The sequence below is a fragment of the Phyllostomus hastatus genome, unplaced genomic scaffold (assembly GCF_019186645.2).
Source record: "Phyllostomus hastatus isolate PE091 unplaced genomic scaffold, TTU_PhHast_1.1 phas_contig_137, whole genome shotgun sequence".
Lineage (NCBI taxonomy): Eukaryota > Metazoa > Chordata > Mammalia > Chiroptera > Phyllostomidae > Phyllostomus > Phyllostomus hastatus.
Window position 1 is genome coordinate 5,439,020 of NW_025333583.1, and position 14,707 is coordinate 5,453,726.

Sequence of the window (14,707 nt, forward strand, 5' to 3'; positions counted from 1 at the left end):
CCGTGTGCACGTGCACTTTAGCGCTCTGTCAGGGGAACGGTTAGTGTGAGATTGCACCTGCTGTGGGGCCGAGTTATTTGGAAAATGTTTATTCTTAGCTTACTCTTAACTCACTGATTTGAGCAGAGAATCAACATTGCTATATATAGACTGTTGACTTTTATGGCATTAAATGCTTTATTAAATTTGGTCATTACTTTTCCATATTGAACTATTTTGTATGTATTGTATTTCTTAGTGCTCCAAGGAAGATATTGCTGATAAACTTGGTTTGGATATCTCTGCAACACAGGCAGTCCATATAAGTAATCCTAAAACAGCTGAATTTCAGGTAAGAATTTCCAGTGGATAAGTATTTAGGTAAGTATAAATGAGGCAGTACGTGAGTTACAAAAAGTCTGCTCACACTGTTATACCTCAAATGGCAAAATATTAGAGCTTTTTAAAAGTCTCTTCTTGGATAAGTTTGTAAGTTCTTACTTTACTGACAAAAATTCTTAAAAGTTTCTAATCTTTTCTTGATTAACTTTATAGCTAGTTCTTACTTGCTATGTATGTTGTCTAGTCCAGTCTTATCTGAACTTTCCATTTTATAATTGATTCGTTAATACTCTTTTCAGATTTCGTCTTTTTCACCTATTTATAGTAGATGAATCAACACACCTGTTCCCAGTATTTCCCTTAAGTCGTTCACTTTAAAATTAGTTGTTACGTCAGTTCCCGACTCCGCTGCCTGTGTCTTCCACTGTAATTGTCTAGTTTACTGGTAGTTTAATGAGGAGTTTAGGAATTGTTACATGAGAATGACATTACATTAGTAGTAAATGCTAAATGATCTGTGGTATAGATTAGGACATTAACTATAAAGAGCATTTCAAGGTTATAATATATCTTTGCTTATTAGTGACTTCACATCTCTCCCGTACCAATAAGCTCTCATTCTGTTTTTCTTACACACGCAAGGTCTAGGGGACCGGGTAGAGGAAACAGCAAGGGTGGAGGTCTGAGATGGAAAGCTGCTTGCAGTGTGTGGTGTGTGGCTGGACCACGGGAAGCCAAGGGGAGCGGCAAGGGTTGAGGTTGGAGAGGGGCCAGGTCCAGGTTCACATAGGGTCCTATGTCGGGCACGGATTTTATTCAAAATTGTGTGGACCTGTTGGAGATTTTTGAGCAGAGTAGTTTCATGGTCTGATTTAGGCCTGAAAGGGCCACTCTGGAGAGCAGAGCGCAAGGGGGCAGGGATGGCAGCAGAGAAACCAGCTCAAGAAGCTCATGCGAGAGACTGGGAGAAAGATAATGGCGTGGGAGCCTGCAGCTCCCAGACTGTCGGGATGCCGTCACACCATTGCTGTGAGACCCTGCTGGCAGCACGGTGTCTCCATAGCCGGCACGGCTCATTTGCCTTAGAACGAGAAATGTGTTTCAGGCAAAAGCAGAGAAGTTTTGCGGTTCTGTGTTTGTTTGTTTGTTTTAAAGAACTGAGATGTGTGTTTGTGCTTTTTGGCTACTCAGCTGGAAACCCGAGTCGTCGCCTGCCCCGAGCAGCTGCACAGTTTTTCTAGCACCTGCACGTTGGTGACCGGTTTCCCTCATTGTCCTGGAGTTTTAACTACATTTACATTTTCCCTGGTCCTGGTTTCTAAATTCTTGATTAGTTCATATTTGATCCATTTAAATACAGGTTTGGGTAAAAGTAGGTTTACAGTTGTGAGTATGTGAAACAGAGTTAATTCTTATTTATTAATTGTAATATTTTCCATATGAACAACCGTAAACCTACTTTTGTTCCATCCTGTATTTATATTTCTTATAATTACCTCAACTTATAAGGCAGGATATGAAAATTTACATATTTGAAATCTTGAAAGCTAACTTTAATTTTAAAAATGATAAAATAACCAATGCTAGATAAAAGCAATTATATTTGCTATAATATTTATCACTTATTTTTTAAATCAAATTTATGATTTTTTATTTTGAGAATTTGAAAGTCAGAACATTTTTAGCTTTTTGAATGACCTGAAATTGAAAAATAAAAATGACTTGGCTGTTGTTTACAGCTATATGTTTAACCAATTACTTGTTTTCACTTTTAATAAAATAAATGTTTAATTGTGAAAAAAATGACAGATATTTAAGCACTGCATTTCCCAGAAGTGTCTTCTTGTGAAGCCATGGGTCTCTTGGCAGTGTCTTCAACCAAGTACACTAGTTCCCCTTTCATATCTGTGGTTTCGCTTTTCTTGGTTTTAGCAACTTGTAGTCAACCCAGTCTGAAAATACTGAATGTAAAATCCAGGAAATAAACAGTGCATTCATTTTAAATTGCAGCTGTCCTGAGTAGTGGGATGAAACCTTGCCCCCGTCCCTCTCCGTCCCATCTGGGACACGAATTATCCTTCCGTCCGGCACCTCCATACTGCTTACACTGCCTGCCACTTAGCAGCCGGCTTGGTTATCAGAGTGGCTGTCGCGGTATGGCAGTGCTCGTATTCAAGTAACCCTTATACTTAATGATGGCCTCAAAGCGTGAGAGCAGTGATGCTGGCAATTCAAATATTCCTAGGTGAAGCCATAAACTTTATCATAGGTATGTATGGACAGGGAAAATCGTAGTACATACACATGCACCCATATACAGGGTTTAGGACTGTCTGTGGTTTCAGGCACCCACTGAATCTCTTGGATGCTTCCCCTGATGAGAAGGGGGAAGTACTGTGTGTTTGGGTCCTATTTGGCCAGTGCAATTTCCCGTCTTTTCCTGTAGGTGGCACGCACTACCCTTCTTCCTGGCCTCCTCAAGACCATTGCAGCGAATCGGAAGATGCCCCTTCCTCTGAAACTGTTTGAAATCTCTGACATTGTAGTAAAAGATTCTAGCAGAGGTAAGAAGGAGCCACCTTTGGTTTGTATACCTAAAGCATTTTTTTTATTATGAAAATTTGAACTGTGTATAAAAGTAGAGAAAATAGTATAATTACCCTCATGAATCCAACACCCAGCTTCAACAATTATCAAAATCTGGCTAAGCTTCGTCCATTTACACTCCGGCCCACCTCCCCATATTATTTTAATGCAATTCCTGGACATAACATCACACCAGTAAGTACTGCAGTGTTGCTTTCTCAACGATAAGGCCTGTCATTTTTGTCTTTTCTAAATAACCCAAATAACAATATCACACCTTACTATCATTAGACATTTAATTGGCATTTCAGTTTTCACAATTGTTTCATAAATTTAATTTTCACCATCAATTTGAATCAATCCAAGCAAGGTCCAGATATGCGGTTACTCTATCTCGTATTTCTTTTACTAGAAATAAAGCAAATTTTAGCAAAGAATTTAATAACGTTTTGGAAAAGCCCTGTTGAAACCTCAGCCTGAAAAGCAGTGGAGTGTTTCTTTTTTCCTTGCGTGGTACGGCTTACGTGCGTATCGTGTTAAGGCGCTGGATTTCCACCCTTCTGGTTTGGCAGTGACTGTCACCACCACTGGTGTCCCGACGGCTGTGTTTTGCCAGTTGGTGACTGTGAATGTGTCTTACCAGTTTTTGTCTGTCTGAGTATGGTCTGGGCTCGTTAGTAGAGCAGGTGGTTTGGTTCAGCATTGGGAGTGTAGTGGTCATTTAATAAATGTGTATTTAGTGAGTGCTTACACCTCATGGCTGAGGAGGTCTGTCTCGGTCAGCTTCCCGTGTCCTGTTCAGACTTCTTCGTGTCTGCAAACGCACCCAAGTCTGCCCGTTTTGAGCTGCATACGAGGTCCTCTCTTGGTGAGCAGTCCTCTAAAATGACCAAATTGCTGGCAGTATCTCCTTGGTTCCCATAAATTAACAGTTCAAGTCCCAGCAGTGTTTATTCAGTGAGGCTTACGCCAGACTACAGAATTTCGAGTATGTTCTTAAGAGTCGGTTAACACAAGCAGAGGCCTTTTTCTCGCCCTCTGTTCGTGGACCGTCCGCAGCAAACTGTTCAGCCCGCGCTGGGTTCCACCTGCTCCCCAGCATGCAGCCTGCTTTCTGTCAGCGGCATCGCCTTGCGTTCATGGGCTGCCTTTTACTTTTCAAAAAGAGGTTTTTAAACATGCTTCTTAACTTTTGATTGTTAAGCCATCTCTTTGAGGTAGATGGTACAAAAAACCCTGTCCCCTTTGAATATACAGGAAAATTAAGACAGAAAAATGGTTGTTTTCCTAAGCCTTCATAAATATTGGCCTTAGAACTAGGGTTAGAAGTTTGATCTCCGTGTTTGTGTCCTTAGAGGATAAAAGTGCATTTCCTGCCAGTCCATAGAGAACTTCCTCTGGGCGGTAAAGCTGCTGTAACAGGAGTCTGGAAATCTTCAGTGCCAGCTACACACGGTTATGAGGGCTCTTGCGCCTCATCCTCCACTGGTGCAGCTCACTACGAATTTGACCTGACTCTGATGTCAAGTTGTTCTGTTCACTTTGACTGGTTTTCTTTCATCTTACTTCTCTGAGTTTTATGTTGTTTTGATCCTTGGTGATGCAAACGTATTTATAAGTAGAGAGTTAGGTTAGGTACACTAGGTTTCCTCAAAAGCTTTGGAATACTAATTTAGCAGTAGGCTTCTTCCCTAACTGCAAGGGCTCCCTGCAGGGCTGCATGGCTGGGAGATGGGGGATTGGGGGGGCATAAGCAGGCCGCTCAGAGTCTGGGGGGTGAGAGCGAGGAGCAGGCTGTGGCCCCCAGAACTGCCACAAGGAAGGTATCGCTGCTGGCTCGGAGCAGTGACAGCACTGCAGTCCTGGGCAGAGGTGCCGTTACTGTTTGTTTTCCCCTCTGTCTGTAGTTCTCGGGAAGGGCCTAGACACCGCCTCCACTCTGCCCCAAGGCCCAGGCTCGGGGATAACCCACCCCGGAGAGGGAGCCAGGCTGCAGTGCTGGTGCTGCGGGCGTGGCTGATGATACACCAGTGCAGACGCTCTTGAACGCAAAGGTTTGCCTTCCCGCTGCACTGGATTCCGTCAGGAAGAATAGTTCTGGTTTCTGCAGAGACCTCTCCTGTTCCTGTTTCCCGCTGGGATTGTTCTGCTCTGCCTTCCCTGTCCAGCCGTGGCATCTGAAAATTACTTTCACCTGTTGTCCTGCACCATTTTAGTTTATTCCCTTTCTTTAAAAGTGTCTATCACTGGGATTTGAGGAATGAGAGGAGGTACATCTGCTCTGGAAGTTTACCGTCTTGAAATCATAGGTTTGCTTTAATTTATTTGGAGTATGTTTCCTCTTTAGCTAGTCCTGGATTTTATTTCATAACAAAAGTAGCTTTTCTGATGGATTATTTTAAATATGTACATGTGGACTCCCTACTTGTCATCTGGTGTGCATGGAGACCGCTGGCGAGGCAGCCCAGCGGTTCCGAACGGAGACTGCAGCCAGCGTGCCGGGTTGCGGTCGTGGTTCTGCCGCTCCCCTGCTGCTTCCCTTTGGGCAATGTGTTTGGTCTCTCTGTGCCTTAGTTTCCTCATCTGTACCGTGGGGATAATAACAGCACTCATTTCGATAGATTATTATAAAGATGAAATTAAAAGTTCCAAGCCCTGGCTGGCGTAGCTCAGTGGATTGAGCACGGGCTGCAAACCAAAGTGTCACAGGTTCAATTCCCAGTTAGGGTACATGCCTGGGTTGCAGGCCATGACCCCCAGCAACCTCACATTGATGATTCTCTCTCTCTCTTTCTCCCTCCCTTCCCTCTCTAAAATAAATAAATAAATAAAATCTTAAAAAAAAATTAAAAGTTCCAGCCACATCACAAGTGCTGTTTGGTATCTACTTTTACTGTCAGGGTAGCAGCAACCCCACACGTCAGGCACTGAGGATCCTGGTTTGGCAGTTTTCTGTGAGAGTGACTTGAAAACCTTTGCTGGCTTTTCCAGGATTAATCCCCTTTTGCTGGGGACACTCGGGCTCATTTTTATCCTAACCTTTGCTTAATTGGTTTTTCTTCTGTTGTGTACTATTTTTTTTCTAAGGATATGAAAACCAAAATGTACTCATATGGGAATTTACTTTAGAAAAAGAGGAATGTTGTTTTTGTTTTTTTGGTTTTTTTTTTTCAGTAATTCATTACCCACTTCTTTTTAATGAAATGAGCACATATGTTTTTACTGCCTTTCAAAGCAGTAAGCATTTCTTTGTTGGATTTACATTAGTCATTTCCTCCTAAATAATAAACATTTTTGAAGGAAAAAATCTAGTCCAAGAAAAGTGAAATGATAAAGGGGGTTTCCAGTTAATATGAAAGTGTCCAAAATTTTCCTTAGTTGGGGCAAAACCCAAACTACTGATTCAAAAGGGGGAGAAATTGCCCTGGCTGGTGTAGCTCAGTGGATCGAGCACAGGCCTGCAAACCAAAAGGTCGCTGGTTTGATTCCCAGTCGGGGCACGTGCCTGGGTTGCAGGCCAGGTCCCCAGTAGCGGGTGCACAACAGGCAACCACACATTGATATTTCACTCCCTCTCTTTCTCCCTCCTTTCCCTCTGTATATAAAAATAAATAAAATCTTTTTAAAAATTAAAAAAAAAAGAGGAGGGAGAAATGTGTGGCTATAGTAAGCAAGGCCGTCTCATTCATGGCCCAAAGTACTTTTGAGTTCCTGTTTTTTTGTTTTTGTGTGTGTGTTTGTTTATGCTAAGGGCTGCTTAGAATATAAGAGGTAGAGTAGATAGGGAACAGACTTCTCTGGATAGATGGGTAGTGTGCAAGGTGCCCTGATAGCGCAGGCCCGGCAGTGACCAGTGCCACTAACTTGCTTTGTAAGATTCCGGCAATACCCAGCACCACCAGCCTCCCGCCAGTGCTGTGCAGGCGAGCATGTCTTCCAAAGTGGAGATGAAGGAGGGTCTGTCCTGGGTTTCAGTGCGCCTCCCACCAGCACGCCTGGCCGCGTTCCTGTAAGAGTGACTGAGAGACTGCCCGCCCCCACTGTCGTGCTCGGCCTCCTCCGACAGTGTCCTGTGCCGGAGTGGACTTTTTCACTGACGGTCGTGTTGGGGTGCTCCCGGCCTGGCCGCCCAGTTGGTGACTGAGCCTGGCGCACTGCTGAGTATCAAGACTTCCACTGTGGCTCAGACACGTTCCAGTGCTTTGAGGCTGAGCCAGCCACTGCATTTACAGAGTTTTAAGATCCAGAGTTGCTGCAGCATTTAAAAAAACTTAGTCATGACTCAGGGGACTGAGCCGATTTATCCCTTTTGTCGGGCAGGGCGGCATGTGTCTTGTGTTGTGGGGTAAATTTTCGGCTTTATAACGGGGAAGTCGGTAGAGGCAACACTGATGCTAACAAATCAGGCTGCTGTGTGAGTTATTGATTGGTTCCAGTTGTTAATACCTTTGTTTTTTCTGTTCGACATCAAGGATAACTAAACTATAAACAAAATAGTAAAAAATGACTTTAGAGGAGCAGAGGACCTAATTGTGAATTCCTGATCTTTATGCAGCCATATTTTGGGAAGTCCGACATTCTGGCTTTTTATTAAATGCAGACTGAACTCTGCCATCACAGTTTATTTCACTATGGTTACTGGGCCGCCAGCATGCCTAGACGCTCACTGAAAAGGCAGGAGAAAATGCATCTAGGGGTTGTGTTTAAGTTTAAAGGGAACCACAGCCTAAGAAAGATGATTTAGTTGCCTTTGTAAAGTACAGAGGGTGATGTCGATTTAGCACAAAACAGCTAGTCTGTTGTCAGGGGGCATATAGCTGTGGAGAACCCTGATCATCAAATTGCTATGCACTTTAGTTTCAACTACTGCATTCAGAGAATTTGGGGGTTTAGTAATTATTCTAGTGGGTGGAATAGGTTAAAGACCTTTGATCCCTCGAAGGGCTCCAGCTCCAGCTCCAGCTCCCGCACTCGCCTTGGCACGCTCACGTACCCCAGCCGCTGGCTTCTTGCTCAGATGGTTCCCTCCTCCAAAGCACTGCTGTAGTCCTGCTGCAAGTCTCACTCCCTCTGCCTCCCAAGTCCCTGCTTCGGTCGCCTCGGACATTTCCCATTCTCACTGAAGCCGATTTTCTAATCAGGAACGGTCTACTTCTTACCTTGATGAGTTTGGCTATGGAGCTCCAGAATTTACTTTTCTAAGTTTAGTCGCAATATACTCAATATATTCAAGATTCTTGTTCCTTTCTCCTCTGTGGGCCACTGCAGCTGCTGGGAACATAACTAATTCACGATTCTTTTATGATTCGGTTTGTTCTTTCAATTTGCTCTTGGTTTGTACCATTCATGTATCTGTCTTACATCGTAACCTACTGAAATATAGGGTTCAGAGCTTCATAGTTTTTCCTATAACTCTTTGGCGGATGAAGAACTCAGTAAAAGTGCTTTCATTGTGGCCCTGTGAAATACTTCAGCTCTGGGAAAAGGTCCATTAATTCTGCAGCCATCAGATCGTGGAAGATTATCTAGCATCCGCATGTGGACTGCGGTTTTTGAAGAGCGCTTATGTCATCCGTGTGGATTAATTTAATTTTACTTCATATTTTTGGCATGTAGGATTTCCAATTAATAATTCAAAAAGTATGGGTGTAAGGCACATTGACATTAACAGTATTTGAAGTGGCATCGTTCGCATATGTGATGGCATCGTAACTGTGTCAATAACATCATTTTTAATACAGAGAGTTATTTTAGTGTGTTTGGTTCCACACAGTTAGATCTGCTAACGTGAGTATAATGTGATCTGTCATGCGTTGCGTATTGTATTTTTTTAATAGATAAAAATCCATTCCAGGTTTATGTTAACTAAACAAAAGCCAACCCACAAGACTACAACTGTGTCCTTCACGCATTGAGAAGGTCATAGATTTTTCCTCACATTTGCTTTTTGGCTTTTGGCATTATATTAAAAAGAATAAAAAGTCTGCATTTTGGTGCTATAATATAGATCCATTTTAAGGAAAAATATTCTTTTTATTATGTACGCTTTTAAAATTGAGGATATATGTGTAGTATCCTTAAGAACTTTCATGAGTATTTATTTCTGACTTGTAAATAATTCTATTCTCTTGATATTTAAAAAAAGTATACATATTCAACTTCTCCATTATCCTACTTTTAGAATTAGTCGCCAGACATTGTCCACTCTCGTGCAGCCATGCTTTACATTTCTGTGTGCAGCCGTCTATATGGAGACCTATATGGAGACATGCTTTCTTGAACTGACACCAGTGAAATTATGCTTCACCCGTCCAGCTTTTTTCTATGAACACATTCTGTTCACCTCATTCTTTTTAATGACTGCATAATACTCCATTATATGGGTGCACTATAATTTATTTACTCAGACTGTTGTTGAATATTTAGATTGCAACCAAAGTTTTGTTAAAATGTGTCTGTTACAATGAATATCTTTATACTCTTATACAAATATATAATTTTAGAAATAAAATTGTTAGGTCTATAGAGCTACACATTAAATGTTTGCTCTCTTGTCAAATTCTCTTCCAGGAAGGATTTTTTACAAATTTGCAGTCCTACCAGGAATGTATAAGGGTTCCTGTTTTCCCATATTAGATAAAATTTTTAAATTAAATTTATTGGAATGACATTGGTTAATAACATCATTAGATATCATTTTTTAAGGTGTATGTCTTCAGGGAATTCTTGTAGCTTTCATGAATCATTTAACACTACCCTGGAGGTTTTCAGGAGATAATGTTTAAGCTTCAGTCTCTTGAGGACCAATATAAAGAAATTTATTGGATGGAATAGACTAGAAATCAAGATGCTTTATTTTCTGAATATGGCCAGACTGTTAGTCTTGAGGTTAATACCAGCCTGTGGTCATCCCGGGAGCCTTTTTGGTCTTCCAGTAGGCTTTCTTCTGGCGTCTGTATTTGGGCTTCTGGGTGAACGTGAGAGTAGCAATGGAAAGGGTGGAGAATTCTGCTCTTTTCCGGTCTGTGCCATATATGATAATACAGGCTCACACCCCTGATTCTCTCTTAATCATTGGTGCTTTAGTGAAAGAGGCTCTACACCAAGGAGAACCCTATTCTAAAAATCTGAGTTGTGTGCAGGAGCCATCTAGTAAGGGACACCATCTACCACTCTTGTTTCCTTTATCTCTTGTGAAAACTCATCATTTGGCAGGTTCTTCCCGCGTACAGGAGCCGGGCAGCTGCCCCTCTTCTGGGGGATGAGATCAGCCTCCCCAGGCGGTGCTTTGAAGTCTGTGCAGTGCACGGGCAATTCGGGCTGATGCGCGCAGCAGGCCCGCTCACGGGGCGGGCTGTGTGATGGCACGACACGCACGGGCGGTCTGTCGCCGAGCTATAAAGGACTGAGTCATTGGCAACAGGCCCTCGTTTTGGCATGAAGTTTAAATGCTTCTCATTTTGTGGAGTGCAGTCAGTGAACTTGGTGATACAACACAGTTCTTTAGTGCAGCACACTAGGAAATGGGAATTTTACTATGCATAGCCGTTTCTCCGGGGAGGAATGGGAGGAACTGAGACTGTGGTGGTTTTCCCCTTTTTTCAGTTCAGCCGCAGTGAGGGACTATCTCGGCGAGAGGAGAGGAACAAGGCCAGAGGGAGTGGTAGCTCTCGGGAAGTGTGGAGACCGGCCAGTCAGCGGTGGGAGCTGGGAGGGCCACCTAAGTAATGAGTTTAATCTAATTTTTATGGTGGGTTGAGTACAAAGCCCTGAAAGTCAGTGACCTTTCTTAAAAATACTGCAAAATTGGATCTAAAAATTAAAAATTTCTAGCTCATTATTGTGTATGTGTGATGTATATGCAGTAAACATCCTGAAACCTTTCTTGGAGTGTAGTTTTCTAAAGCCCTATATTTTTAATGTAATTTTATTCTGATCATCAGAATCACTTAATTTTTTTTTAATTGTGAGTTTTTAAACTAGATGTTGTTCCTCCTATCAGAAAGGTAAGTTTTACATAATTTGGAAATCAGCAAACAAGTATCCCAAGGCAAAGGTTACCAAAACAAGGCTTCCAGTTTATGTTGCGAAGTTCCCTGAGTGCGGGCATCACCGTCGGGCTGTGCTCTCACAGCAGCAGTGGAACAACAAAGTCGTTTCAGTGCGTGTCTGCGCGTTAAAGTGGAAGCATGTGACACCAACAAATGGGTACCACATGGCAGAGATGCCCAGGAGCACTCAGTATTATGAAAGGGGCGATTTAGTTCTGTTTCATTTTTTTTTTTCCTTCAGGGAGGGAGAGGGGAGGAGAGGGCGAGAGGGAGAAGGGGAGAGATTATTCCTGCACAGGAATCAGGCCCCTCATTTTAGTCTGTGCATGTAGTTGGCTTGTTGAGGTTTGATGCCTGCCTGATTTTAATATCAATCTTTACTCTTACACCTTCCATTAACGCTTTTAGATACCAAAATTCTTCATCCTTGCCAACAGAAATGATGGAGAGTGACAGCAACGCAGTACTCACTTTCCTACATCAGCTGACTCTTACGCTGACTTCGAATGGGGCCTGTGGTCTTCTGGCCTTGGCCTGGTTCAATGGTTATTTGTGTGTGCTCACCTCCCTTTCCAGGCCTTATTCATTTATTCAGACAATGATGGTAGAAGCGTTAGTTTGGGCAGGCCCTGTGCTGGCTTTGACTGTTGCTCTCTGGGGTTACCTAGAGAGGAGTACCTAAACGTAGTAGCTCCCGAGAAATGGCATGTGGCCAGAGCGGTGATTTCTCCACGAGTGGTCCGACAGCGTTGGACTTAGAAGACACTTGCCATGAGTGAAAATACTGCTGGTGGCTAGAAACTTTGGTTAACTGACTTCTAAAAAGAATTTACTCCAGTAACTAGAATTCTTAGAACACTCAAACATTAGCTTATCATATCAAAACCATTTCAAGAATGGAATCTTTGACTATATTAGGTAATTATATATCCGCATGTAAGTTTGCCCTTAAATTATTTGTTGTCGCCCTGGCTGGCGTAGCTCAATGGATTGAGCGCGGGCTGTGAACCAAAGTGTCGCAGGTTCCATTCCCAGTCAGGGTACATGCCTGGGTTGCAGGCCATGACCCCCAGCAACCGCACATTGATGTTTCTCTCTCTCTTTCTCCCTCCCTTCCCTCTCTAAAAATAAATAAATAAAATCTTTAAAAAAATTATTTGTTGTCATCTAAATCCTTGAGAGATTTAGAGATTTCCACTGGATGGTGGAAAGAGCATGGGTTTTAGAGTCAGATGATTCTGGTCTAGTCCTGGTTTTATAACTTACTAGCTGTGTAATTAATTACAATTAGCTCCAGCCAGTTGGCTTGGCCTTGTGCAAAATGTTTCTGAGCTTTTGTTTCTCCATTTCATTTTCCCCATTCTATTTTATGGGGATAATAAAACCTAGCTTACATGATTTTCTTGAGAATTCAGTAAGATTATAGATACATTGATAGATCGGTACTAAGTACCTGGCACATGGTAAACAGTTAACATTAATTTCCCTTTTCCTTTTATCCCACTTTTATATTACTTTAGTAGTTGAGTACAGTGTCTTAAAATAACATGTTTTATTTCATTATCAGGAAGGTAAAAGGTATTCAGTATTTTGTGTCAATTATGCAGTGGGAATTGTTAATCAAAAACCTTTGAGACTGAAAGTTTTTCTGAAAGAGAGGATTTATCGAGCCATATGCTAGCCAGAAAAAGGACCAGGTCCCAGAGCATATGGTCTGAGCCACCCACAGCAGGGCGACATGGAGAAGACATACGTGTCTGCCTTCCTGGGGTTGAAAGGGCTCTTTTTTTTTTTTTAAGATTTTATTTATTTATATTACAGGGGAAAGGAGGGGGAGAAAGGAGAGGGAGAGAAACTTTAGTGTGTGGTTGCCTCTTGATTTTCCCCTGCTGGGGATCTGACTTGGCCCACAACCCAGGCATGTGCCCTGACTGGCAGCTGAACCAGCGACCCTTTGGTTCGAAGGCCGGCGCTCAGTCCACTGAGCCACACCAGCCAGGCTTGGGGCTCTTTTACACAGTGGGTTTGGAGAAGAGAGATGCAGGTTGTTTTGGATGAATTTACATTGGCTATAGGTAAGAGGGCGCTGGAAGAGGAGAATGGGGGCAGTTCTGGGATAGGTACATATTCCACAAGGAGAAGCACGTGATGCTTTTGGATTGGTTGTGGCACTGGTTTGGAAAGTTCATGTGTCACCAGTATGCAGTGCCTTCTGGTGGTTGGCCATTCTCTCTAGGTAATTGAGGAAACGGCCACCTGAAAGTTAATGCACTCGTACACTCAGTTAATTCAGCGTACACTCAGGAGCATAAGAAAGCGTTAGTTGGTTTTGGCCCTTTTACCATTAACTGATGAACCCTTCTTGGCTCTACCTTGCACCATGCAGCCTGATGTGATTTAATTCAGGACATCTCAGAATTTCTCCTTCTCAAAATAAATCTGTGGAAAAACTTTGGCTCAATACATGCTAATATAAAGCAGCTTTTTATTTGTAGTTTGTTCCCTAATAGACATTGGTTCTTTCTTTGGTCCTACTTTAAAAACTGATATGAAACCAACACTCATTCAGTATTTGTATTAGAGCTGTGGTCTCCTCCAGAATTTATTAGGCAGCCACAATGCACTGTGTACCCATTATAAAGGAAATGATCAGATCGAATCTGAGTCTACCTTTATATGCAGTGCACTTCTTTTTTAAAAAAATACATTTTAATATGGGTTTAAATTTTTGTAACCATCACTACAAGATACAAAACTGTTCTGTCACCCTGAAAACCCTTCACGGTTTCCATTGTAGTTACATTGTTCCCTGCATGTCTAACCTCAGACAGACACTGCCTGCTGTCGGCCTTCTCCAGGATGTCATACAAATGAACTCGTGCTGCATGTAGCCTTCTGAGACCGGCCTTTTCATTCGGCACAGCGCCCTCGACAGCAACCAGAACTGTCACGAGTGTCAGTGGGGTTGTGTCTTCTTACTGCTGAGTACGTTGTATGGATGGGCCACACTTTGCTCATGCACACACCCATCAGGGCTTATTTGGACTGTTGAAAATGAACAGTGTTACCTTTTTAAAAATACTATCGTTTCTGCGCTCTAAATTTCAAGGTAGGGTAATACATAACTAATCAAGGAAAAGAGAGAAAATAGATAAAACTTGGACTAAAATTATCTGCCCAAACATAACCTCTGTTAACACGTAAGTGCATTTGTTTGGTCTTTTTCCTGTGTGTAGAGTTTTCTTGGCTTATGGTTTTATTCACACAGTTGTAATTCTTGTCTTCATATATTGCTTTTTTTCTGCTTTAGTTGTGAAAAGTGTATATAACATGTGGTTTAAAAAGAGTACTATGAAGCAAACACTGGTGTAGCCATCCAGCCTAAGAAGTGGACTACTGCCAGTATCTTAAGCTTTTTCAAGACCCCTCCCCATCGTACCACCTTCTCTGCACCCGGAGTGACCGCTGCCCTGCCTTTCGTGGCAGTCATTCCCTTCTTCGCCTTCTAGTTTTTCAACCTGTTGTATGTTCTTCCTTTTTCTTTCATTTACTATTTCCAGTATCTGTTCTAGCTCTGTGATAAACCTTTATAAAGATGCTTCTTAGCCACATGGTATTCTGATGAGTGATTGTACTATTTTATCTAGTCATTCCTTCCCCTATTCACGTGGTTTCTGATTTCACAATTGGAAATAATGCTTTGTGTAGAAATAATATCTTTTCAGATGAAGCCTTTTTTTTTTTTTGCA

General features: G+C 42.3%; 1 protein-coding gene across 1 annotated transcript in view; it reads left to right on the forward strand.

Moving 5' to 3' along the window:
* The window catches only part of FARSB (phenylalanyl-tRNA synthetase subunit beta), a 52,984-nt gene that overhangs the window by 19,777 nt on the left and 18,500 nt on the right, over positions 1 to 14,707 (forward strand). Inside the window, exons 14-15 of the mRNA XM_045852844.1 lie at positions 239 to 331; positions 2,768 to 2,885. Coding sequence (XP_045708800.1) covers positions 239 to 331; positions 2,768 to 2,885 — 211 coding nt within the window. The remainder of the gene's footprint in view (positions 1 to 238; positions 332 to 2,767; positions 2,886 to 14,707) is intronic.